Raw genomic sequence first — 22,360 nt, 5'->3', positions numbered from 1 at the left:
TTTATGGAAACAGGGGGAAGTAAAAGTCGCGAATCAATACTCAAGTTTTCTTTTCTCTTATTTACGTTCACTACATTTTTCTGAATTCATCAGAGAGTGCAAACACCGCTCCGTTCTTCTCCTCCCCTGCTCTGCTATGTGTTGTTGTTGTTGTTGTTGTGGTGTTGCCACATGACTCAGTGGTGTGGAGCAGTGAGTGACAGCCATGATGGCAGAGGGGAAGAAGACTGTATTCAATTATTTGACAGATATAAATGTATGAAGGAAGGCTGTTTGCCACCGACAACGCAGTCATTTTTATTAAAGCGTGAAAAGAAATGTAGTGTAGGTGTATGTTATATTCTTTTTGAACAGAACCCTCTAGCTGAATACATTTTAAATTAGTTGTATTTTAATAGTAATTGAAGTGGTAAACTCAACCTCCTAAATACAACAATGTAATAACAATAGTTAGTTATGCAGCTGAGAGGTTATAAAGGCTCTGGAAGCCATTGTGAGGAGGACGCAGGAGGAAGTGTGGACAATATGTGCAGGGTGGTAAGTGTTGAAGTAAGATTGGAGAGGTATAGTGGTGCACGTTTATAAAAAAGACGTCTATAGTCAATGCAACATTTCACCTAGAGCCTGTGCAGTTATTTCAGGACTGTGGTGTTGTGAGTCATAGAAGGGGTTCTACTGTTAAAGCCCACATAGACCGGAAGCTCCAATTAACGCTGCGTTTGTGTGTGTATCTGCGTCATTACCTCGTTTATGAAACCCTAAAGCTTCAGAACAAACAGTTCAGCCACTGCTGAGAAAATAGTGTTGTATTGTTTTCCTGGGCTCTGCGAAGCGGATCGCCACTTCCGTAGTTTGATGTCGTCATCAGAAATCCTCACCACTCCTCTCACCACCGTAGCGCCTCCCGGTGCGGGCACTAGTCCGGGCACATCCGGTTGCGTACATTCAACCGCAGAAGACCGCAACTACTCTCGTTGTAGCTGCTGAGATGCAGAGCATCCACCGTGCCAGAGGGGGAGCTGTGTATCTGAGAGCTGGCCTATCTATTACGTCACTTCCAGGTACCTGGCCAATCACAGTACAGTAGGAAAGCTCTTGTTGGCTGGCCAATCACAACACAGTCCTGGTTCTGGGGGTGTGGTTTTGGTCTGAAACAGCGCGGCTGACGAGAGCGTCAGTGAGGAGATTTTTTGATCGGCTCGTTTGCAGTGATTAGGAGGTTTTTAACCATGAAAACAAGTTAATATATGTAAGTAGACCTCCATAACTAACATATATGTGTGATACAAGCATTCTATGTCGCCTTTAATTTAATCAGCTACAGTCTGGACCAATCTATGGAGGAGAGTGAGGGGTAGAACAATGAGGAGAGAGTTACAATAATCAATATGAGAGGACATTAACTTGGACGGCAGCTCTCTTGCCTTTGCAGCAAGAAGACAATGGCAGCGACCTGGCCGGAACAAGGGCCTTCCTGCATGGAGTTTGCATGTTCTCCACGTGTGTGCGAGGGTTTACTCTATGTTCTGTGGTTTTCTTCCACAGTCCAAAGACATGCAGGTTTGGGGATTAGGCAAATTGGTCATTCTAAATTGACTGTAAGTGTAAGTGTGAGTGTGAGAGTCAGTGGTTGTTTGTTTCTATGTGGCCCTGTGCTGGACTGGTGAACTGTCCATGGTGTCAGTGGATGGATTAACTTGGACGGTTACAGAAGAGATCTCTCTGCTTCTGCCTCTATCGCTGCTAATGTAATGTTTATTACACACGAAGAGATAGAAACTGAAAAAATTGAGCAGCACTGTTGTTTTCATAGGCGCACCACTAACCCTCTGACCCTCCACAAAGAAGGATTATTTCCCTGCAAGGATTAACACCATTATAGCATTTGTTTGGGTTTAAAGCGTGGTGGTTCATCTCTACAACTGTCTCTCTCTCTCGCTCTCTCTCTCTCTCAGGGGAACATATGCACATCTATCGCAATTTTTATAAAACTCATAAATTTCACAACCCTGTCAAGTAGGTTATTACCCGCCCTGTCCTCACACACAGAATGTAACTGTGTTTTTGATCAATCAATGGAGCGTGGCAGTAATGGATCCAGGGCTACAGCCTCCATTTTTACTGGGGACACCCACACACTATAAATCGAATGCACCCACAGCTCTGCACGATGTATCAGATAAAAGCATCCACCAAATGGAATTATAGATCATCTTTTTATAATGTCGCTTTTCCCATCCGTTTGATCTGGCTTTACTGTAAATATGTATACTGTTTATTCCCCACTGTGTGTCTGTGTGGAGCCTTGAGTGCAAGCACAGTGTGCGTATAATTGATTTTGTAGCACTGTATTTGATGTATTTAATAGTCAGAAAATGTGGTTCAATTGTCAATGACACAATTAGAAAATTGTGTAAAAATGTTGCTAAAATTATACTTTTTTTAAACACAGGGAACAAAGAGGCGGCTCTTTTATTTGAAGAACTTTATATTTTCAGTATTAACTATTTAAATCAGTTTAATGGCAGGAAGAGATCAGCTTTACTCTGTAATATAATCTGTCATTGTTTCGAATTTTGACAGACGTATGTGACGTTAAAATATTAGAATCCACAGAAAATGTTCTCTTGGTGATCTACCAGGCTCAGACCATGCTGTTGTTTCACCAGACTGGCTTCAAACTGCTGCTGTACACTGTTCCCAAATTGTATCAAGCCACATGACTACACAATCCTTCAGACTTATTCAACATTAAACATAAAATCATTACATCACATTTAAACCACAATATACACATTGGAGGTGATGTCGTCTCATGAAATAATTTGCGATTCTCTTGTTTATTTTAAAGCCACAGATTCAGCTGTTTTTATTCTATTGCAAACCCCATCAATAAACATCAGAATTAATCATGTCTTGCCTCATGTATGTTTAAAGGAATTTTTTCCTCCAGTGCTCAAACCCAACAACTGATTTTCATTCGGGTAGAGATTATCCTTTAAGGGAGACTTGGATGCTGTTTCAGATTGTGATTAAGATGGAAAGACATTGGTAAATGACCAAATATTGGACTGGAAACGTTTTGTCATGGCTGTTCATCTAACTTAACTCTGTGTCCGTCTCTCCTCCAGCATGAATCATTATTTTTTCATGATTTAAAGCTGTCCACCTGCTTCACTAATAACTAAATGAGTCTCATTTTTCATTCATGGTATTTAACTTGTCAATACATGAATCTCCACAGGTCCAAAGACATTTATCTTGCTTTCTCCTACCAAGCTCTCCTGCTTCAGCTGCTAACTGTGTTATAGTTAGACCCAGTCTGCCTGACTTCCCTGTCACTGTTCATTTATTCTTTCATACTTTCTCTACTTTGTACTTTTGTCATCATGTTGCAGAAATAGATGCCGGTGGTTTTTCTTTCCTTCTTTCGGATCTCTATGCCTGTCCTCTGTTATTAGCATCATTGCTTAATCTGCATGTGATTTGCATTTTAATAAATTAAATAGTATTCAAATAACCTTCACTCTGGTCCTTGTAATATAAGTAGAGTTTATCCCAGTTTAATTGCATAATTATAACGAATAATAAATCATTTGTGTTTGTCTGCAGTGCAAAAACAATATTTATTATTGGCTTTTTTTTCCTTAATACTACAGCTAATAAGCAAGTCATCAAGGGTTAACTCATCAGAGCTCACAGAACAGTTTAAGTTCTCCCAGTGCATGTGGCTTAAAAAAACAGCTGTGATATGAAATCGATCATATCATGACATTGTTAAGTATCAGTCTTTCAGTTTTAAAGTTCAGGTAAAACATCTTGGTGCTGTATTTTCTTCTGGGGACTTTGCTCTTCCAACTTATTCAGTTCTTTTCTTCTCTTCTGCTTCTTTTTAAATACATCTAGGTGTTGAGTGTATCGTGGTTTTACCTGAACCAAGGAGTCACTGGGATCCTGTATTTGGCACATGCGTCTTCCTCTTCTCCTTCCTCATCCCTGTGGCTATAATCAGCATCTGCTACAGTTTGATGGTCAAGCGCCTACGCAGTGTTCGCATCCTGTCTGGCTCCAAGGAGAAGGACCGCAACCTGCGACGTATCACCAGGATGGTCCTAGTGGTGGTGGCAGCATTCGTCGTCTGTTGGACGCCCATCCAGATCATGGTCCTGGCTCAGTCGTTGGGCTTCAACTTGAGTAGCTTGTTCACGCTGGTCCTGATGCATTTCTGCATAGCCCTGGGTTATGTCAACAGCAGCTTGAATCCTGTGCTCTACGCATTCCTGGATGAAAACTTCAAGCGCTGCTTCCGTGAATTCTGCCACCCATCACCCTTCCATCTTGACACCCAGCAGTCAGGCAGGATGAGGAGCATTGCCAGGGAGGTGGCAGCAGCCTACAGTTACAAGACTGGGGATGGCGGGGGGCATGGTGGAGGGAAGCCTAACCCCGCATGACTAGGCGTGGAGCTCCCCTTGGTGGGGGTAGACCCCTCACAGAGGGGTGAAAACCAGGGGACAGGAAACTCTAACACAGAATTAACTCAAATTACAGCTCTCTAGCGGCACGAGCCCCCCCGTCCGCCAACCAGAAGACTCGCCTGGGGCGGGGGGGAGGGAGATGAGGAGGATGGGATCGAAAGGAAAAGAATTTAGGAATAGTTTCCCTAGGGTGCTAATATATGGAGGAAACTTACTGTTGAAGGAAGGGTTTGGGTAGGATACAATATAGTTCCAGTTATAAAATCAGCTAAAGCCACTGTGGACCCGAAATCTATTAAAATCCACTGAAGTGGAGGCTTATGGATCAAGTTGTCTTTTGGTAGGTGTTAACACAAAACAGCATTTCTGAAATTTCCAGCAGCCCTAAAAAAAAAAAGAGCCTCTTGAACAGACTCTGGATCTGCTGACTTGGCCTTCTAACCAACTTCAAAAAAATGCCTGACTCTGCTCAGGTACAGTATAACAAAGCAGGGGTTAGAGCGAGACATATAGAAATAGACGGGGATCATTTGAAGGACCCACTGATACCAAATTTCTAAGACCATCATCTGTCATGAAGGCACTTGTATAAAGACTAAAAACAAAGTTGGAAGTATGGATTGTTGCTATGGGGTGGTATTGAATACAGACTACAGAGCTGCCAAGAGTTAAGCTTTCCTGAAGTGGATGATCAACAGTGTCACTACCTTGTATTGTATATTTAACAGTCAATGTTTTGGTCTGAAAAAGTTTCCATCAACAGTGGTTGGAGGCAGTGGACAAATACTGTGTGGTCTGTATTGTGATGGGCTCTTTAAAATGGTACTTTGCAGCTGAGCCTCTTTAATGACTAAAATAGGTGCACAAAATATAATGTGATATTAAAAAAAAAAAAAGGAAAACGAAAAATGTGCAACAAGCTACTCCTCAAATAGTATTTCTTAAACTGTGTCTGCTGACCCAAAACAGGTCATATGAATGTTATTTTTCATGGGAGCAACATTTCTCAATGGAATCCTGTACTAAAAACGATTTTCATAGAGTTTTTGACTTTGGTTTTGAAATTTAGAGTTTGGTGTGGGGGGCAGGGTACTGGATAGATTGTAACCTGGGGGGAAAAAAATCAAACAAAAGAACTCAGTTTGTGGGCAAAGCCTGGTAGTTTACCCTGCTCCTCTTCTTGCTGTGACAGTGCCTATTTCTGGTGGGTCCAAAATTAGCTGGTATTTATCGGTAACTGTACCTGTACCTTAGGCAACATAAGATGTCTTATAAATCACCATAAATGCGTAGTTTGACACGTCATGATGTGATTATAGGTCATTCCTTTGGGCTTCTTAGACTAAAAGATCATAGACATTATGTCATAACTGAACACAACATCCTTTGGAGAACCTTTCAAAACAATATATGTTTTAAAACTAACCAAAACATACACATTACCCAAAAGGTTTTGGGTAATGTGTATGGATATGGGTATGCTTTTCAGCGATAAAGCTGGCCTGAGCCAACACTATACTGCAGTTACCTAAATAAAGGAAATAAGTGAGACTGACATGTGGAAAATAACTCATACGTCATTTGTGTAAGCAGACCCACTGTTATGTTTAATCAAGCTCGTAAATGCTCATCAATGTGTGTGTGGTTCTAATTTCAATGTAGTTCCTGATTGGCAACCCCGATCAGGGACTCTACTGACAAGTGGCCAACAACCAACGCTCTGTCTCTGATTGACCAATCTATAAAATACATTTTAGTTTCTGATATTACAGACACATGTTAAAACAAGGGTTGTTAGTAAAATATCTAGTTCTTAGTGATACATACCATTGTAAATACATCATGAACTTTAGTAGTTTTCTCAGATGTATAGCAGTTGATCAGTTGTTGGGAATCCAAGGTGACACTGATTGGGTTTTGGGTCGAGATCAAGGTTGGAGTTTTGTTAGTAGTGGGTTTGAGATATTTTTAGGTGGGAACCTATACATTTGGCGGGGTTTGGGTTGGGGTGTTAACAGTGGAGTTATTTTGACCAATAGCACCACAGACGCAAAGCAGGAGGAAGGGGTCAAAGCAATGGTCTGACCCCACTCCAAGGGACAAAGGGGCTCTATCTCTCTTTTTCTTTCTCTTTCTCTGTCTCTTTCTCTGTGATGAAGTGGAAATCAGCCCTGGAACAGAAATCCCTCAGAGTATTCTCACTGGCCTGGACAGCTTTGGGAACTATGGTGACGTCAGTGTTCACAGTGAAGACACCTATTTGGCACTTTAACTGACAAAAATATAACAAATATTGAAAAAGTAGATGAAATCATGTCATGGACCATAGATTATGATGACAACATCTGTTCTTGATTGATTTAAATTTGTGTTATACAGTTTTAAATTAGGTTTGTACTTAGCTCCAGATATATGTGTAGTAGCTTTTGTAATGGCTGATACTGTGATGACCAAAACTGTGACAGGTACCAAAAAGCCTAATGTTTGTTTACATGTTCACTGGCAGACAAAACTGTATACTATGAAAATACTTCATAAAGTGAGTCCATAACTCAGTTGTATGAAGGCAGATTTCATTTAATTTTACAATTCATTAGCTAAATTATATTTGTAAATCCCTTTGAGCTGTTTCTGGGTCTAACTTTAAAACAAATATTGTTAAATTTTAGTTTAGTTTTGATATCATTCATGTAATAACACACTGTCACACTTGGGATATTCCCATTGCTCTGTTGGTTTACAGTAGTTTGTGGGAAAACTGTCCAGGCCTGAAGAAATATCACGTGGCTTCTGTTTCATGGTTGGTATCCCCTTTATTTCCAGTAGTTTTGTCGCTTGCTGTTACTTTCATGGTTCACTTGTTGAAGCTCTCTGTACTTGTAAGTTTATATTTATATCTTTTTTTTCCCCTCCTTCTTTTTCCCCATTAACAGTTTCAGTTTCAGGAGAGCAAGTTGATTCCATATGTTTATGGCTTGTTGCTGTATTGCTTTTGTATAGTATATTTTTGTTTTGAAAAAAAAAAATGAATGTTGACCTGCAGCTCCTCTTTGCAGCACATAGAAATCATTTTGTGTTGTCTTCTTTTGTTTGAGAGGAACAATTCTATGAAATGAAATAACATTGCCTTAAATATCAAGTGAAGTCTGTTACTGAAACTCGCTCTTCGGTGGTAGAAAAAAATGTTTTTACTTGTGCTTTACTGAGCTGTATTCATAAAGCCTCTGAGAAGAGAACTCATCAGGCCAGATTATTTTTTTAACTAGCTTTCTTTTGGTTAATGTTATTACTGGTTAACACTTGCTAGCATGTCAGCTAAATCTGGTGTAATTAAATCTGTTGGCTTTTAAAGATGTGGAAAAAAAAAAACAATTACTACAAAAAAAAAAGTATTTTGCCTGTGATAATTGGTTGTTGTATAGCCTTACAACACTCTGTGGTGTACTCAGAAAATGATCGCTTACTTAATGTTGTGCTTTTGGGAACCCAGCATTTGTATGATTATCGAATTTCTCTAATAACATTTTTAGCAATTTTAAAGTGATCCTCCGTGAGCAGCACACCATCACACTGTGTGATTTTCAAATTTCTCACTGAGAACAACAGTGAATCTTCTACTAAGAGTCACTAGTTTAGGTTGAGTGGCAGGGGAATCACTACTCTCAGCTTTAAATGTATGACACTAACAATGTGACTGGATTCCATGGCATTTCTCTATATGTTTGTTGGATTGGTCACATAAAAACTGAAGTCTACGCCAAACAAGTTTCCCAAAGGAGCCCAGTATTCATTTTTTTTATTAGGGTTATGCAAATCACACCAGCTAAAATGATGGTGCAACATTATTGCACAAACGCTGCATAGTAGCCTACCTGATGGCATCCATTTCGCTAAACATCAATATGACCAGTTTCTACAGCTGAGTGGTCCAACACTCATTGGTTTTAATATTACATTTAATTTCACTGTCTGCCGATTCAGTTTCTGAATTAATGATAATGTCAGATTGGCTGAAATATGAAAAGGCTAAAGTCCAGTTTGCAATGTTTGCAATGAACCTGCTACTAAGACTCATTCTCTGGTGAAACTAATCTAATCATTAAAAAAAAATGCACTCAGATTCAGTTTCATATCTTTCCATTTTTTTCCTGGAATATTCATGAAAATCCCCAAATTATGAAGGGAGGGGATATGAAGAAACAGGGACCTCTAGTTTCCTGAGTGATGAAGTCTGTCTCTTCTGTTCTGAGATAGAGTATGAATACTGATCAGAATATGGCCAGAACATCAATGAATCATTGACATTGGCTTTGATATGATTCATCTTTATGAAAACATTCTACACATTCTATAACGCAGCTGTGAGGCTCTTTGTGCTTAAGTGTCACTGTGTTTAACTGTTCTGTGTTTTTGTAGCACAGGACTGTGTAAAGAGGACTCCAAAAAAAGAGCAAAACCCCTCAGTTGAACAATGCAGAGTTTGTATAACCATATTGTCCATCAGCTCTGTACAGATATCCTGTTTGAATATTACACATGTAAAAGTATACAGTATGGTTCTGATCATAATTTACGTCATGTTTTACCTCTTTCTCTTGTTATTATTGATGTATAAAAAAGGCACTTTCTTGCCAACTTTAATGGTACAACTTATTATCTCCCTGCATCCAAGTGAGGGGAGATTCCTATCATTTGTTAACATTTTACAGACCACATGAATGTCATTTAAAAATCTGTTGGAAATCCAAATTTAGGAATAAAAAAAGCATACAGTGTTGATGTTGTTATTATTATTAGTGTTATTGCAATCAAATGTGAAAAAAGCCATTTTCTTTCTTTATTTCCTTTGCTTTGTATAACTTGTGGACTGCATTTTGCTTACTGTCTGAGTCATGACGTGAAACAGTTCTTAAGGCTGGAGAATTTAACAATTACAGTACCCAAACTGTTCGACCTAGACTCACGTTTATTTTCCAAACACAAATCAATTCACAAAATATCGCAGTGATCACAAGACCCAAAAGACAAGTTTCAGCTAGGTGCCTAAAATGTTGTAAAATAATTTCTAATATGACCTGATGCTACCCAGACATCAGACGTGATATTGGTTGTAGATGTGGTAAGGTGACAGAACTGTTTGTATCACATGACTCCAGCTGTAGCGACATAAACTTACTGTACTTGTAGCTGCTCTGCAGATTGCAGACTGAAGCTACCATGCTAGCTGGCTTGTTGTCAAAGCATAGAGACGTTTTTGCTGGAGCTTGACTTTTAAATTGTATATTTTTTGCTGCATATTAAATAAATAAATAAATAAATGATGGCCATGCAAAACTCACTGTGTTCTTCACTTGACTGTCAGAATTCTACACGATAGCGGAAACCACTTGCTAATGTCCATTAAACTTGGCCCATAGCTAAAATGTACCATTATATTTATGATGTCAAACGGCTACAAATTATCAATTTTAAGAACAATTTTAAGTCCTTGATGAAATATAAGGGGGGGGGAGTTAGTTTCAACAAAGCTTGATTAACACATTTGCTTGCTAACCCTAGCCTGCTCATTTGCTGAAGATTTAGCCAACAGAGTAAGATTAATTTTGAATACATTCTTACACATTCTGACATGTCTGGACAACCTTGGTGTAAACAATTTTAATGAAGGTCCACTGAAGCCATGATTTGAAGACTAATCCTGTTAATTAATATATGGGAAGAGAAACTGAACTAGCATACTGAAATTTAGCTGTCTTATTATTTTCTTTTTTCGCTAGTTATTTTCTTTCTGTACAAAATAGAAAAGAGCACTAGCCGAGAGTTGTAACCAAAATAACGTTCTAAAAAATTTCCCTTGTGAAAAAAGTAACTTTAGGGGAACGTTCTGGGAACCAAATATGCAACCAAAAGCTAATTTTAGGGGAACGTTAGGAAAACTTACCATGACAACGACAGGACTACCTACAGGGCAAATAATCAGGGAACGTTCCTGCAACTAAAGGGTAACATTCCCAGAATGCTCTAGGAACCAGAAATTGTTAGCAGGGTATTTAGTCCCTGAAGGCTTGAAACCAGAGCAATGCAGATCTTTCACCCCTCTGATCCGGTTTCAAGTTGTTTTCACTTCAGTCAAGGTGTGAAAGAGGGTTGTTATGGTCGCCTGAAAGACAGTGCCTGCTATTGGGTGAGTGTTCTCGTGTGTGACTCATGATCCTTTTAGGAAGAGAGCATTGCAGGTCGATGATAGTTGGTGTCTTTGTCCACCTCCTCTGTTGAGTGATGGTTTCTCCAGGTTGACATACATGCTTACTTCACTCCTCGTTCAAACCATTTCTCTTCCCTGGTCAGAACGCCAGCAATCTCATCACCAAACAAGTGTCCCTAGTCCTTCTGATGCAGTGGGACCGCTGGCTCTTCTGTGCTGTGCCATGGGTTTATACTTAACTGTGCACAAAGGTGTTTTATAAAACGCAAATTACAGTAATAATAAAGACATTATTGCTGGGGAAGTACAGACATCAATACCGCAACATTAAATAATGTATTATAACATGTGAGCTACACAAATATAACAAGACAGCATTCATTATACCACTATCATAATTCAATAACCGTGAGTAACACAAATTGCAAATTTCCCCAGTGGACACAATGTGTAGAATAGTCAACACAGAGTTTTACACATTTCACCATTTGACCTTTACAAAGAGTTTTTCAGTGAGTTACTGCCTCTTGGGTTTTTAAGTAGTTAAGTAAGTAGAAAAAAGGTTAAAGCAATTTCCACACACTATCCTTCTATCTGTGAAGGTCAGCAGGGTTTGCACTTTATTTGTAGCACAGAGGATATTATAGATAGCTGCTTCCAGTGGGATTAGTGTTGTATGGCATTTTTGTGATCAGATCTGAAGATGCATTCAGGATGGATTGGGACCATACCGACCTGTATGGTACCAGTGTTGTTCGCATGTGATCGGATGTTAGATGTTAATACCAGGTATGAATGAGGTCTTAAATACACTTTCTGTTAAAGCACTTATAAGTACACAAAACTTCTAGCTTGAAATACATTTGTGACCAGAATAAAACAGTTAAGCCACTTAAGCTCATCTCATAAAATCCTGCTGAAGTCTATGATGTCTTAAGAATATTATAGCTGCTTGATTTCTTCTTTGGACAGCCTTTACCAACTGGAAACTGACATTTACTTAATTTACTTACTAGTTACTACCAGCTGCTGGTCTACTGCTGCCTTGTTTGGTAGGTTTGTGTTGCTCAGGTAAATCTGATCATTCATCATGTTTGCCTTTGAACTTTGGTGTGGGTGTGAGCAGTTACAAATGTGACAGAAATGTTGATTTTGAGTCAGAAAAGGTGAGTTAGCAGTGAGTTGCTAACATATTGATATCAGTGGGAGCCTTGTGTGATGTGACTAAAATCAGTTTTTTCTCGTGGTCATCTCACATGCCTTGCATATGCTGACTCCAGGTCAAAGGTGCCACAGGGGTCGCTCACAGCACTTACTGTGTGTGAAGACCACACTTCACCTGTGATATTACAGTAAGACCTTTGACTTCCACAGAGGGTTGTGAACTTTCAACGTTTTCTTTTTGCAGAATCCTAACCGATGGATGTGGGGCGAATGTCGCTTTATTGACCTGTGTAGTGATTTACATTCCAGCTTCGGGGTCATCACTATAGTTGCTACATGTGCCGTTACAGTGACCTTTGATATTCTCACCCAAGGCTACTTGAACAATTAAGGATTGTGCTGTCTCATCATTCATCATATGTTCTCTTAAATTAAGAAAGTGGCCAATGGACCAAATTAGTTTTGCAATGGGAATGAATATGCAGTGTAGTAGATATGTATTTGGGTATGTATAAAACAAATGTAATGACCAGTCCAGGTTATTGCTGTTTTGTGTGGGTTTTATTTTCCAAAAAGCAAACAAACAAACCAAAGAATAAAGGAATCTTTAACTGCCTTTATGTTTAACTCTTGTTCAGGTAAAAAAACTAAAAGTGCGTGAAGTGTCACTTCACACAAAACTAAGAGAGAATCAATTAAATATGAGATAAAAAAAAAGGTATATGTCCCTTTGAAATGTTACATTTTAAAATATGTTTATAGGTAAACCTCTGGTGAGCAAGAGAATGCAGTAAATTCCTCCACAGATGTCTCAGGGATTTAGGTGGATGGTATGGGATGGTGTATTTCAGTATCTTTGTCAGATAATCAAATGTAGCTCACTCTCCAAAATAGAAAACAACAATGTAATTGGATTATCAGAAAACAGAGCTACTTCTTTAAACATTAAAGTTGGAAATGCTTCTTGACAGAATGAAAAGAACCACCAGCTGTCAATGCTCTATGCAAGAGTTACAGAAAATAATCACCCCCAGGGAGTGGTGCTGAGGAACTCTGACCACTTTGAGTGCATAAAAAAATCAAACAAATAACGAATAGTAAATGTAATAATAATAATTAGAGTCACTTTTTCTTTTGCTCTATCTTAACCTAATTTCTCTATACCAGGATGATGAGAGAGCAAATTATCTTATTGGGAATAAATCTGCTTCCTGTGTAACGTCCACAGCTGACATTTTAATGTTGGCGATAATGGTGCTAGTTCGAGAGCTCAATATTTTCTCAAGTGGTACTTGGTATGAAAAGCTTGAGAACCACTGGTCTCAAGAACCGCAAAGAAATAAACAAATGTTTTCAATACAAAATTCTCACTAATCAACTGATGTTGCAGCTCAGTCCCCAGTAGCAATGGAGAAATCCAAGGGTGAGGACTTGCAGGAAATCACGACAGAGAAATAATCTCTCCTGATAGCTGGAAAGTAATTCAGTTCAAATTGTGTTCTTGCATTCCTGCGGTCTCACTCACCTGCAGACTATTCAGTAATTGATTCGTGCTCCCCATGGGTTTGGTGGTTTCAGTTGTCTATGCAAAATGGCTGTCTACACAGAGAATTGTATTGGGAGCAGCACAATAACAGGCAGCGGGAAGCTGCAAGCAAAGATAACAACTGTATTACCAGACAGGTCTCCTCACAGGCAGAAGCAGCAGCAGCAGCAGCAGCAGCAGCAGCAGTAGCCACGGCTCTCTGTCCTTCTGTGAGATTTATTATGTTGAGAATTTCCTCATAATTCCCTTATCCTACAACAGGAGGCCAGTGTGTGTACAGAAAAATGTCTTTTATAGCCACAGAGTGACAGCACTATTGTCGAAGGAAACATTGCCCACTGTGACTGAGAAGATGGATAATCATTTTTTACTCTTGCTATAGTCACTTTTTTCCCAAAGAGATCTTCTACATTTACAGTCTAAATACTGGTAATTTACTGGTATAATACAGTTTGTTTTGCAGTGGCAGATTTTATTCCGATGACACAATATTTCTAGGGACCTGGCAATTTGTTATTTTACCCTTGACTTTTTGTGTCTAGCCTATGACATATTTCTTCATTGATGGCAAGACACCAGTTGACCAATACAGTCAGAAAAGTCAAAGAACTATTCAATATTTAATTATTGTAATACTACTGCATGCAAATTGTATGCAGACAAATTGACCTGTACACTTATAAATGGAAAACTACAACAATGTACAAAGAAGTAACTTGTGAGGAGCTGCGCATATGAGGAAACACATCAAGGTTGCTCCAATTCTGCCTAAAAGATCACATGACCTTGTCTCTGTTTCAGAACATTAATGGGGAGCCATGAGGCAATTACAGAAATACAATTAGAGACTGAAATCATTTCCAGGCAATAGAGGTAGGGATCACTAATTCATTCAAGCCTGCACACACACCCACACACACAAACACGTTTTGCATTTGCATTGAAATCGTAAACAGTCTCAATGTCTGCAAACCCATGTCGGTTTGCACATATGTGGTGCTATTAGTCACTAATTAGTTGCCATTAGCCCGACTAGAAATAGAAGCAGCTTTGACTAATGAACAACAATTAGAGGTAGAAAGAGAAGTGATTAAATATAAAATGGAAGAGGACAGAGGACGACAGGCAGACACAATCATTCGATTCATTCTGGAACGATATGCTTGTGTTATTGTAACTAAACGGTTATTTTATTCAACGTTATTTTTCCCGGGGAATTTTGACCAGTAATTAACGCAAAAAATGACACATACACTTTTGTTGATAATTGATGATAATAATATGCACGACTGAATTGTTTTATTTATTTATTTATTCATATAGCAGATGTACACACAGGTTTTCCACTGTTTGTTCACAATTATTTTGGTCAGTGGAAATTACGTATTATCTGAAAATTGCAGGCCTGTGTCCATCTCTGCTTTACTGAGATTTAGGCTACATGTACATTGCAAACTTTCCCAACCTGCTGATTCTTGCAACACATTCAAAACTTGTTATCTGGGGAGTCCTCATACTTGGGGTGTCTGCATAGAGAAGTTCAGCCTCAGCCTTTAACATGCAATCCCCAACTATCTAATCTTTCTGTATACTACAGGCATACAGATAATATTAAGGGAGAATGCTCTAAATGAATAATCGTACATAATGTTAATTTCAATATATCACATAAATGAGATTTCTTTTTCCAGTGAGATTTTTGTTGTTGTTGTTTTTGTTTGCTCTCAAAGCATTGATGTTGATCACCATTGAATCAATGTCATGTCACATTTAGTCAGATCAGGGTTTTGGATAGTTGCATGTGGTGACAACACTTCCAAGATGGTATAGAAGCAATGAGTTATATAGTATTAATAGCACCGAAGCTACATTTTTAAAAATACAAAATTAATGAAAGCCTTGGTTTGTATTGGAGAAAAAGAAAAAATAGATGTATCTGTATCTCCTCCACCACAACATCACTCTTTTCCGTTACACTGTTTTATTCAGGACTCAATAAACATAATGGCCTCATTTTGAGGCAAAGTTATTCTGAGCAAAGTCACATAGACAGCAATTGTGGCTTTTCCAAAAATATATCCTCCATTAGCCACAGTGTCTGTGGGGGAAATGAACAGGACTGCGCGTTATGTTCACAAAAGGTGGCAAATTAAATGAAAAGGCAACAGTGCTCTATAGCAGATGTGAAAAGTCAATAAAGTGATGATCAGCATCCTTCAAAATGACTACTAAGTAGAATAGTACAGATATTTATTGCCATTGCAACACACAATTGTACAGTCTAACAAGATGAGTTTTTGCAGCTTTTCTTAGATGCTCAGAGCAGTCGGACAAAGTTATAAATGAAATAGGAAATAATGTTTAAACATTTTAAATAAAATGTGCATTGCATCCCATGTGCACTACATATTCCAAAAGATGTGCAGTGCAAAAACATGTTGTATTTTGAGAGCGAGTATACTGTTTGGTAAAATGTCCTTAGAATAGATACAACAATGTACATAGCAGCATATGATAGTACATTGGCAGTGATGGTGTTAGACTGGATGGGTTTGTTTTTTTACCTGATTTAGAACAGTCACAGCTCTGGGGAAGAAGCTGTTTCTTGGTCTTGTAGTGTGTGAACAGAATGATCTGTAACGTCTGCCTGATGGCAGCAGTTCAAAGAGGGGATAGCATGGATGTGTGTCCTCACAGATGTTACATGCTCTCCCGAGGCACCGTGTGGCGTAGATGAGTCCCGATGATTGAGCGCTGGAGACGACGCACTGGAGTGCCTTCCTGTCAGCTGTTGTGCAGCTGAGGTACCACGTCGAGATGCAGTATGGTAGAATGCTCTCAACAGAGCAGAAGTACAATGTAGCAAGCATCTCTCGTGACACACTGGCTTTCTCCAGTGTCCTCTGGAAGAACGAACACTGCTGTGCCTTCTTGTTTGTGTTCCACGTGAGGTCCTCTGAGATGTGTACACCCAGTTCTGTTCTGTTCTGTTTCTCCACTTTGTAGGAGGATTCATCATCACTGGTGCAATCATCATCCACAAATGTCCCTATGTTATTAGTGCTTAATGTGGGGAAGAGGGAGAAACGGGATGGGACTGAGGACACAGCCCTGCGGTGTTCCAGTGCTCAGGGTGATGTTGGACGATGTGTGGTAGCCCTGTCTCACTGTCTGTGGTCGCCCTGTCAAGAAATCCTGAAATCAGTTGCAGAGTGCTTTGCTTCAAGGAGGTGATGTTGGTTGAAGATGTCTCAATAGCAAAATAAAAAGGTATTTCAGAATTAAATTACATACCCTAGCTTTACATTTTGACATATTAATATGATTCTTGTCTTTAAGTCAATATTATATAGTAAGGTCTTAAACACATTATATGAGATAATGTACAGTATATTGTGATTATTGTGATTTAGCACAGTATAAATTGTCTGAATGTGGGAATTTAATTCAATGGGAACCCATATTAGTTTGGGAGTAGACACTGACTCACGACAGTGAATCTTGTAAGAATTTCCAATAGCATCTGTACGATAGAACAGTACAGCTTAATCTAACTTAACCTAATCTAATCCAGAGGTCCAAATCAAGCATTTGACAATATGCACATCTGACTGTTTAAAATGCTGACATATTCCAACCTGCACATTTAAAATGTGTCACTGCACTGGAGGAAAGGAGTAACTATCATATAAAGGATCAAGTTCCTCTGATGTCTTAGGTCTTTTGGGGCAAATTCTTCATTTGTTTTATACCTCAGTGGTAATGAGTGTTCTGCAGTACTGTAATACCACATGGTACAGAAGTCTGCCCATTGCTGTGAAATCAAAACTGCTTCATCAAATTAAAATCTACTCAAAGATTGTAGGTCAACCAGTTGAAAAACTTTATGAATCATCCCACCACAATAACTTGTTGAGAGAACTTTGCCTCTGACCCTAACCACGTCCTGAACCAATGAATACAGGCTATTGTCATTCGGCTGGAGGGACAGGGTTCCACAGTTTAATAAGGTTAGACCGAAAAGCGTCTTTGAATGAAATGGAAAAACTTCTGCTCATCTTATAATGTGTGTATTTATGTCTGTGGCTCTTGGGTGATTGTAATGTTTAATGTCTGTAGCTGTTTATGTCTGGTAAACAAAGCTGCTGTGATGCAAGAGAAATGTCAGGCATGTTCTGACAATAAAGTATTATGGTATCATAACTAAACACATCAGAGTACATGTCTGGGGACCATAAAACTCCTCAGAACATTTAACGACAGTTCATACAAAATTGCCAAGATCAGTCACGGAGTCAAATTCTTGTGTAGACAGAGCAGCTGAGCTGCAAACCCAGCTGTCCTCAGACTGCAGCAAGAATAAAATCACCCTGAAGAGCAGGCTGCACAGGACCAACTGGGAAATGGTGAATGTGGAGAATGGATGAGTAGCACCGCCTTCTCCTTCAACAGCTCGTCCTTTGATCAAAACGTCTCAACTGCCTGCTGCTTGAGTGGAGCATACTCTGAGGCCAACATCTTAGGACTGTGCTTGGAGCTGGGTGTGAAAGGAGAGAGTGTGTCCTCTGTTGGCACTCTGCTGACCAAAGGAGCATGCTCTATAATTACACAGTGCAGCAGCAGCAGAGTGGTTCAGTTGATAGTGTCACAGTAGTTATAACATTCAATATTAATACCTGCTATGAGCAGTTATTGTCTGTCCATCCATCCATCCTCTCCACATGAATGACGCAGGGAGCTAACCCCAGCTGACACAGGGTGGGGTGCACCCGGTCGTTAGTCCATCATTCCACAAAGAAACAAACAACAATTCACTCTCACACTCACACCTATGGTCAATTTAGAGTGTCCAAGTTACCTAATCCCCAAATCTGCATGTTTTTGGACTGTGGATGGATGGATGGATGGATGGATAGACACACAAATAGAGTCCTTTGTAAAAAGGACAGTATAATCATTTCTCAATTCCAGTCTTGAATGTCCACAACTGTGCTCAATAAATGATCATCTTCTCGAAGTGCATCAATATCATTTAATTGCCTTAGATTCTTAGGTTTATTAGACTTTCTAATACACTGAAACACGTCACATAAAATTCACAGCGTATGCTGCCGTCGTAACAGTTGTTTCAAATAATAAGGTGTCCATTTTTGTTATGTTGTATGTCACCTATTCATCATATCAGCATAGACAGCATCATATTAGACTGTATTTTCAGACTTATCAACCAACATTACAGAGATAACTGAGGGGAAGAATATACTGACGGTATTTGCAAAAGGAACATTAGTAATAATAATATAATATATGCATGCAAATCAGACATGTGGCCCATCCATTTTCATTGGTAGTTCTGGGAGTGTTGCTCTAAACTTAATGCAGCACTGTCCCTGACTATAGTTTGTCTCCAGACTCCCTTCATTGAATCTTAACAACCAGTTGCAGGTATTGAATATAAGGCAGAGGGGAGGACAGATCAGTAAATAAAGACTGGTGGTCCTCAGCAAAGCCTTAGCCTGGACACACACACACAGACAGGAGAGTGCAGTGTTGCAGCAACTGCTGTCCTGAATGAAATATTAGTCCTAGAGAGGCAAGACAACAGGAATGCACCAGCAGACACCCAAGTGATTGCATGTGTCCCCAGGCCGATTTTCATTTACATTACATTCAGGTAAGAAGACAGTAACAGACAAGAAAAATGGCGATGGTGGGTGATTGATCAGTTTTTAACTTGAAGGATCATACAGTTATATTCTTAAATTGTAATATGACATGTACAGTGACTGTGCAGCCAGCAGAAATGACAGCATCAGGTATTCTACTGAAGTCCAACCAACATGACCTATGTTTATGTTCAAGTTCCCATCAGAAATAAATTCTTAGTGCCATTTTTGAAATTCATATACAAAATGTGGTCATTTCTTATTTCTTACAGACAGCTGCTGTCAGTGTCTGTTAATGGTGATTATGGTTGTCAAATCATTTGCCTTAACCTTGAAACTTGCATTATCATTTTTGGATAATAGGCTAAAGTTTGGGCCACACAGTGATGCATGTGATCAGCACTGTTGCCTTGCAGCAAGAAGGTTGATGGTTTGCATCCCAGTTTGGGCGTTTTTGTGCAGGGCTTGGGTTTTCTGCAGGTTTCCTCCCAGCATCCAACAATGTGACGCTCCAGCGGTTTAAAGTTGAAGGTCAAAATTATATCAATGAGAAAACGAAATGCTCAAAACTGAGGGTATAAGTTAAACTTTTAGGAAGTGATGTGTTTTTGTATGATATAAATAATGCTTATTACAGAATCGCTGGAAGGCATTAAAGCATTATTTTTGACATACTTAGTCTGAGATGACATTTCATTTAATTGGGAAATCCATCAGGGAGCAGAGGAAAAGTAGATGAAAAAGTTTGTATATAAGAGTGGAGTAAATGTCAGTAATATTAGCATAACTCTAATATGTCTAAGCATTTATACAGAGTTTGGCTGTGCTGTATGTTCCTAGGCCACAGGGCAGAAATGACGTGCAGATGTGGAACACGTGTGGAGGGAAATAGCTACACAGGAACAGGAGGTAAAAAAGAGTGGTATGGTTGAAAAGGTGTTGATGTAGAAGGAAGGGAAGGAAAGTGAGAGAGAAAACGAGTAAGTCATTTACCACTTATTTTAGAACTTGATATTTGAAAGATATGAGACTGTGAATTGAATTCGTAATGTCACTGGATCTTTTTTGTACTGACATGAAAGCAAAGATATTAAAGATACCCAAGTGGGTATCAGTTTTTCATTATCATTAGAATGGCAGTGCTTGGATTTACTCTGGATCCACAACTGTGAGCAAAAGACCTGTGACCTGATTCTATAATACCTAGACTTCAAACTGGCTGCTGATATAGGTAATAAAGACCAAAGGATTTATTAGACTCTATTAAATAGTTACTTTTTATTTGTGCCTATAATAATTATGATGGGGTTGGTGTGGATTGGTGGGGTCGGCAAAACTACTGCACAACTTTCACACAAGAGACCACTGTTTACTTCCTTTTTGAAAAAGTTTGTCCAGCCTAACCAAGCACTGCTGAGTATAATAAATGGTGTGTTTTGCCATAACCAGCAACAGTGTACTATTTCCTCTTTCCAGTGTAAATCATTCACAATAGATCTCCTTACAAGTGTATTCTAAGGCACAACATTTTTTTTCACCATCCACATGGACCTAATCCAATGGGCACCATGAATACTGACAGCAAACTTGAGGTACATTCACTCATTGTTGGACCCACAGGCTTTTTTTTCTTTTTTTAAATGACAGGTTACTAAGAACTAATAATTTTCTCTGTCAAGAGAAACAGAAGGAACAAAAGGGCTGTTTGGCTGTTCCAAGCCTTTCATGGATGCTTGTTAGAGGATGAAGGGATAATAATAAGAGATGAATGCTAGCACACTGGGTGGTATTAAAACACCAATCCTCAGCATGGATGATGCAAGGGTTGATAGGTGTGGGAGGAGGAGGAGGAGGAGGAGGAGGAAGGGGAGCAAAAGAAGAGATTGACAGAAGATGAAAACAAAGAAGACATTTTTCGCAAAGGTACCAGGCGCTGCTTTGATGGACATATAGATGAATGTTTGGAAATGCAGGCAGGGGAACTGTTTTAATCAAAGTGACTCATTTGTTGCAGCAGAAACCTTTTTGTTCAGAGAACACATTTACTTGGCAAATTCTTGGCAACGTGGCCTTTTCCATCTCAAATGAATATGAAGTGTTTTGAAGTGAACTTCTCTGAACACACAACTAGTCATGTTGCTGCCTTGTGCTGCTCTAAACATTTGCCCCATATTAATTCACAAGAATTTCCAGGCTACATATGTATTGTAAAAAGATGCTTCATTTAATGTAAAACAAAGGGAAAGACGTATTCCTGTTAATAGGTTATTATGCTATTATGTCACTGGTCCGGCCTGCTAGAGATTAAATTGTGCCGTATGAGGCCGCTGAACTAAAATTAGTTTGACACCCCTGATGTAAACTCACTGATTGACTTCTATGTATTTAGTCTCAGCCAAGGTCAGTGTTAATACCAGATAAAGGTCCTAAAAAAGTTTTGTTTTCGTCTCCAGGCAGCGAAGTTTGGTCAGCAGAGTTGTCATGATACTCAGACCTGCAGCTCAGCAGGAAGCCACTTCATTGTACTCATTTATTTCCACTTCATGATATTATGGTATAAAATGCCTGCAGCAGTGGTGGGGACATGCAAAATGGTCTTTGTGGCTGTTGGTCTACAATGGTTGTAGGAGGTGTGAAAGGAGGATTGCTGGTAGTTTTGGTTTTAGGTGGATACAGTTGATACTTGGTACAAGAGTCTGCAACCAAGTTGTGTTGTGGTCAGTGTAATAACACAACTTGTTGACCAAAGTTAAGCCTAACATGAAGCTAACTTTTAATCTAACAGTTTCTTTGGATTGAGTTGATTGAAGGGTGAGATCAACAAGAATGGAGACACTCTAAGTCACCCTCAAGTCGGATTTGCAACTTGGAAAGTCAGAGCAACCTTACAAAGCCCAACATAGGATTCCAAAATGGCTGCCATTTCTGTCAATACTAAAAAACACCCTGCTAATTTTGCTGTTATTTGCTCTTCTGTTTTTTGATTGACATTAAATCAGTTAGTTGTACATAGTACTGTTAAAGTTTTATCCATGGACATAGAACATTGGTAGTGGTATTGCTAACAGTGTCTAGCCCGACATACTTTTGTGTCCATGGTTGTTTCTAACTTCTCAAATGGAACATGGTCAATGCAGAGGTGACATTACTCCCAGTTCCAACTCCTGAAGTAATTGGAATGTCCCATAAGTAAGTGACAGGGAGAAAAAGGATGAGAATGTGATTGAGAACTTTAGCCTGTGGAGTGCAGCATCACACCTTACAAAGACTTTGATCCTTTGAAGTAAAATTGCCAGTTGCA

At 39.2% G+C, this 22,360-nt stretch overlaps 1 protein-coding gene across 1 annotated transcript in view; it reads left to right on the top strand.

Moving 5' to 3' along the window:
- Positions 1 to 9,787, top strand: part of oprl1 (opiate receptor-like 1) — a 61,621-nt gene extending 51,834 nt beyond the window's left edge. Inside the window, exon 6 of the mRNA XM_058643454.1 lies at positions 3,907 to 9,787. Within this exon, the coding sequence (XP_058499437.1) occupies positions 3,907 to 4,454 (548 nt within the window). The 3' untranslated portion in view covers positions 4,455 to 9,787. The remainder of the gene's footprint in view (positions 1 to 3,906) is intronic.
- The last annotated feature ends 12,573 nt before the right edge of the window (positions 9,788 to 22,360 follow it).

The sequence above is a fragment of the Solea solea genome, chromosome 11 (genome assembly GCF_958295425.1).
Source record: "Solea solea chromosome 11, fSolSol10.1, whole genome shotgun sequence".
Classification (NCBI taxonomy): domain Eukaryota; kingdom Metazoa; phylum Chordata; class Actinopteri; order Pleuronectiformes; family Soleidae; genus Solea; species Solea solea.
This window is presented reverse-complemented; position numbering and strand designations above follow the sequence as displayed.